At 37.1% G+C, this 6,000-nt stretch overlaps 1 protein-coding gene across 14 annotated transcripts in view; it reads left to right on the plus strand.

Annotated features, from left to right (window-relative positions):
• FUT8 (fucosyltransferase 8) overlaps positions 1–4,040 on the plus strand; it is a 301,142-nt gene extending 297,102 nt beyond the window's left edge. For all 14 annotated transcript variants that reach the window (XM_072838946.1, XM_072838956.1, XM_072838950.1 and 11 more), the window contains one exon: positions 3,041–4,040. In XM_072838946.1, coding sequence (XP_072695047.1) covers positions 3,041–3,358 — 318 coding nt within the window. In that variant the 3' untranslated portion in view covers positions 3,359–4,040. The remainder of the gene's footprint in view (positions 1–3,040) is intronic.
• The last annotated feature ends 1,960 nt before the right edge of the window (positions 4,041–6,000 follow it).

Here is a 6,000-nt window from a genome sequence, read left to right on the forward strand (position 1 = left end):
TTTTTAATTAATCTTTCTGGGGCTTGTTTCTTCAGTTATAAAATATGGATAATAACAGCAACCACCTCATACTGTTATCATTATAATGAGAAGAATTTAGGGCCTCATATTGGCCCACCTCAGTCTTTGAAATTTCTACCCTTTGTTTTTCTTTGGCTTAAGAAAATACTTATGTTATTAACCCACTAACACTTCAACAACTATGGATACCAAACTATAAACTGATTATTAGGATTATCCTACAAAAGAAAGCAGTCCCTAAGGGTGTGGGACTAAAGGCAATGTTTTTTGAGGGTGAGACACTTAATAATAGAGAGGAGGAAATATATCAGGGCTCATTGCCACAATATGGTCATGTCAAGGGCAATGCAAGCTCCTGCATTCCTGGCTAGAAATAATTGAAGAGTGGGTTAAAGGGCCCTGAAAAAACAAAACTGTCTAGTTTGCCCAAGGCTTGCCTTGGCCTTATGTTTTATCTTTCTGGTGTTACAATCCAAATATGGAGGGACACCTGGGTGACTCAGCAGTTGAGCAGACATCTGCCTTTGGCTCCAGGCGTGATCTGGAGTCCCAGGATCGAGTCCCCATATTGGGCTTCCTGCATGGAGCCTGCTTCTCTCTCTGTGTCCCTGCTTCTCCCTCTACCTGTGTCTCTGCCTCTCTCTCTGTGTCTCTCATGAATAAATAAATAAAATCTTTAAAAAATTAAAAAAAAAAAATCCAAATAATGGAGACCAGGCTCTGCAAGAGAAATATACTTAGGAGTTAACAAGATTCACAAACTGCCCAGGTTCAAAACCAGAATCTACCACTTAATAATAATTACAACCTTGGGCAAAATTTTAACTGACCTTTGACCTCTGTGAAATAGAAAATAGGAATAGGAAATAGAATTTTATGGGGCTACTTGAGTATTAAGTAAATTAATAGAGATATTAAATAAATAATACCTAAAACAATGACAGCAAAAACTCAGAAAATGCTAGCCTCTATACTTTGCTATTTTTGAAGCTGCTTTGTTTTACTTAGTTTCTTCCTTTGTAGAGTCTCCACTTGATTTTGCTTGCCCCCCTGTGGACCTTCAGCTGACTTTGGAGTTCCCATTCCAAATCTTTTCGACCCTCATTTTGTTATAGTCTCAGTATTCTATCAGTGATCTCAATTGTACCATGACATTCTCGCATCTCCAGTGTGAAATTAGTCTGTTGATAGAGTAGCAAACTTGCAAGCAAAGTCACTGCCTTGATTTTATGATGTTGAAATTCTAGCACTAGAATTTGGGCAGATGACTTGCTCTCCTTGTATTTTAGTCCATATTTGCAAAATTTAAAATATTTTTAAAGTCTCATCTGCAAAGTATGTATAGCATTTGAAAAGCACCCCTGCAGTTCCTGAAATTCAGATTTTTTAAGAAGTTAAAGTGAGGCTTAACCTAATCAGATTTCATTTGCTCATAATAGTTAAGAATGAGCATCTTCATTTAGATTTGATCTCATAAATATCAGAGTTTTAAAAGACTGCTGAGTAATCCTAAGTTGCTCCACTGAGCAGGTTAACAATTACTATTAGTAGTTTCATTTTAAATAAATGCAAAAGTATTGGCATAGAGACAAAGCTTCATTAACTGAGACAACCACTACTGGAGATTTGGGAAAATTTGACTTGAGTTCTCTGTTCACATTGAATTATAATGGAAGAATTTTATTTTTATAATGGAAGAATTTTCTTTTTTTTTTTTTTTTTTTTAAGATTTTATTCACCCATTCATGAAAGACACAGAGAGAGAGGCAGAGACACAGGCAGAGGGAGAAGCAGGCTCCATACAGGGAGCCTGACATGGGCCTTGATCCCGGGTCTCCAGGATCATGCCCTAGGCCAAAGGCAGGCGCTAAACCGCTGAGCTACCCAGGCTGCCCATAGTGGAAGAATTTTTTTAAGCAAAGTGACAGTATTCTCTCTTCTGTCTTCACCTATTCTTAGAAAAAGCTCATGAACCCCATTTATAAAGAATATATTTATTAATTGCTTAAAATGTTATACCCTCATGAAAATAGTAATAGTTTAACTTTATCACCAAGCATCTCAATGTACAAAGCTCAGATTGTGGTATTTTAGCAGCCATCCAGTGGGCATGTAGGTATTCTTTGAACAGAGGAATCTTTTTTTTTTTTTAAAGACCTTATTTATTCATGAGAAACACACAGAGGCAGAGACATAGGCAGAGGAAGAAGCAAGTTCCCTGTGAGGAGCCTGATGTGGGACTTGATCCTACGACCCTAGGACCACGACTTAAGCCAAAGGCAGACGCTCAACCACTGAGCCACCCAGGTGCCCCTGGACAGAGGAATCTTTTAAGTAGCTTTAAATGCATCAGGTAGATGCATCTTCAGCAAAGGCTAGTCCATCTTATTCAGTTCTAGAATGTTAATATCTACTTAGTGCTCTTAAAACTCTTTAGAACAGAAATGATATATTTTAGCTCACTTACCAAGGCTAGTTGATTGTCAAAAATTACCTGAATTTCTATTGAAAAGAGTTCTGAGATCAAATCCAACCTAGCAGAAAAGAATATGGGATTGATTGAGACTGAATGAGGAGAAAGGAGCAGCAACATTTGTATAAAGTATTTATGATCTTCATGCTCAACCTTAAATTCTTTAAAGACACAAACTGGGTCTTACTCATTTTTTTGTCACCAGTACCCAACACGAGGTATACTGTGTGACTCTTATTAAATGTTCATTAAAATTAACTGATTCATATTCTTAAAGTACTTGCATTAGATATGTTTTTTACTCCCAGAGAACTTATAGTAATCTATTATGTTTAAAAAAAAGAAGATACAAGCACAAAGATGAAGAATGATTTGTATTGTAATTGAGAGCAAATCAACTGAAAACCTGTGACTAGAATCTACCTCTTCTCAACTTGTCAGTCCTAGTCCTGGTCTGGTCCTAGTCTGTTTGGCCAAGGGCCTTCAGGTTGCTATGCAGGAGATTTTATGTATACTAACACATTTTTTTTTTCATTCTTTCCCAAGGTCTGTCGAGTTGCTTACGAAATCATGCAAACACTTCATCCTGATGCTTCTGCAAACTTCCATTCTTTGGATGACATCTACTATTTTGGGGGCCAAAATGCCCACAACCAGATTGCTATTTATCCTCACCAACCTCGAACTGCAGATGAAATCCCCATGGAACCTGGAGATATCATTGGTGTGGCTGGAAATCATTGGGATGGCTATTCTAAAGGTGTCAACAGGAAACTGGGAAGGACGGGCCTATATCCCTCCTACAAAGTCCGAGAGAAGATAGAAACGGTCAAGTACCCCACATATCCTGAGGCTGAGAAATAAAGTTTCAATGGAAAAGAAGGACAGCTAAACTCAGTTCAAACCATTTGAGCCAAACAGTAGATGAAGAAGGCCCTGACTTTACAACACATGGTGAAATGAGTAGACAACTTCAAGCACCAGGTGCAGCTGGAAATAACAGATGCTTCACTCTTTGGAATTACCCTTTAACTCTTTAAGGGCTACAATGCCCTTAAACTCATGCACAGTCCAATAATGTACTCACATATAACATACAAACAGGTTGTTTTCTACTTTGCCCCTTCTTTCAAGATTATGTCCCCATGAAACAAACACTGCCACATTGTGTAATTTAAGTGACACAGACATTTTGTGTGAGACTTCAAACATGGTGCCTATATCTGAGAGACCTACGTGACCTAATGAGAAGACACAAATAGCTCCCTACTGTGGGGAGGTTGATTCTTAGCCAGTGGTGCTATTGTAACCACTGAATTCACTCCAATCAACAGATTCAGAATGAGAATGGATGTTTTTGTCTGGATTTTTTTTTTTAAGTAATTACATCAGTTCATCCACTTCATCATTAATAAGTGAAAGATACATCAAAAAATATTCACACTCCATTAGGAACTTTTGTAAAACAATGCCATGAACAGATCTTTAGTACTCAATGTTTCTGGACATTCTCTTTGATAACAAAAAAATAAATTTTAAAAAGGAATTTTGTAAAGTTTTTGGAATTTTCCATCATTGGATGATGTTGTGGTCAGCTTTATAGAAAAACTATGATAAAAAGAGGAGTTTTCTAGTTTTTCTGCTTAATTTTTTTTTCTATTTCTGATTGCTTAGGTAGAAGATTAGTCCATTGTAACACTGAAAACTGAATTTAGTTGATACGCATTACAAAATTGCTAAGAATACTCTTTGCACACTTTTATTTTCTTATTTTGGCATTGCTTATTTTTTAATTGAATTAAATAATCACACTGTTGTCCCAGAGGAACTGTCACCTCCATTTCCAAAACAAACAATTTCAGGCTTGTTGGCAACCTTTCTTATTGTGGCTACTGTCACTTTTTGTGAGTTGAGCCCTGTTTTATCCAGGAACCAATATGTGCCCTTTCCTATCATGTCCTAGTTTTGAGCATACCAAGAAATTTGGGGGTTGAGAAGCTGGCTCTGTTTCTTAAGTACATATCTCACAGTATGTAGAATTTGCTAAACAAAGGAGAGTGGAACCACTGTGAGACCCAAGATGGACTTGGGTTTATCTCTTCCAAATACTACTTTTAGTAATTCTATGAGAGAATCAATTCAGAAGATAAGACTTTGATACTCTCTACGCTTTTTCTCTCTAAACATCACTTTTCTCCTTGTAGAAACACTTCCTATTTTCAGTGGCCTGATCCTTTAGATGCATGGCAAGAATATTTCATAGCATGTGTTCTAGCTTCTGAAAGAAGAATTTGATCCAATAAGAACCAGTGACAGGCCTGGTGTTGAATACCAGGAATGCCAAACAGAAAAGCTTTATCTTTCACATCCTCACTAAATGAAAATACCTGTACATAAAATCTCCCCACCAATCTTCCCTGAATTCTTTCTACCTCTCTGGTCAAGTCTCCCAAAGAACAAAAACTAATTACCTAGTGTCAGCCAGCAATTTACAATTTAGTTTTAGTACAAATAAAGTCATTTGAAATAAAAATCTCCCAGTGAGCAGAGGTACTTTTGAATGTGAGTTCTTTTTCTTTTTTTTCTTTTTTTTTTCTTTTTTTTTTTTTAAGTGGGCTCCATGCCCAACATGGGGCTTAAACTCATGACCCTGAGATTAAGGGTCACAGGCTCTACTAACTGAGCCAGCCAGGCACCCCTGAATATGAGCTGTTTTCTAATTCCCATCTCACTGGTCATCAGAACATTAGTAACCATGGGTTACTAGTGATAATGTATTTCTCTGCTGATAATGTCTCTGCTGCGATTTCCTGTTTTTATTCATTACAAACATTTAACTTTATAGAACATAGCTATAACTACTTTAAAATTATTTTCTGCTAAATCCAACATCTGAATCATCTCAAAGTTGGTCTCCATTGTTTGTCTTTTCTCTAGAGAAAGAGCCCTATTTTCCAGGTTCTTCAAATACTGAGTAATTTTAGATTGTTTACAACTGAATGTTGTAAATGTTTATGTTGTGGATTCTGTTATATTCCTCTGAACAGAGTGCTGATTTTTGGTTTGTATTAGGCATTTAACTTCATTGAACTCAAACTGTAAATTGTGTTTTGGGCAGCAGTTCAAATCTCAGTTCAGTTCTTTTATCTTTAGATTGAGTCTGCCCTACATGTTTGCGGCTCCAGGGGTCCACCAGAGATTTGCATAGAGTTTATGCACAGAATTTGAGTTTCTCTTTTGTTTGGTTCTTTTATTCTGAGATTACCCCCTCACTTTCTAGCAGCTGTGGCTGCTCTGATTCTGTGGTTTCCTCTGACTCTTCAATTTTCAGTCAGCCTAAAAGCCATAAAAATGGGAACTCACCTTGTGCCATTTCCTTCTTCTTTAAAAAAAAAGAAAAAAAAATCTTTATTTGAGAGAAAGACAGTGAGCACGCGAGAGAGCACAAGCAGGGGGGAGGGACAGAGACAGAGGGAGAACCAGATTCCTTACTAAGCAGGAATATG

Source organism: Canis lupus, chromosome 9 (assembly GCF_048164855.1).
Source record: "Canis lupus baileyi chromosome 9, mCanLup2.hap1, whole genome shotgun sequence".
Taxonomy (NCBI): domain Eukaryota; kingdom Metazoa; phylum Chordata; class Mammalia; order Carnivora; family Canidae; genus Canis; species Canis lupus.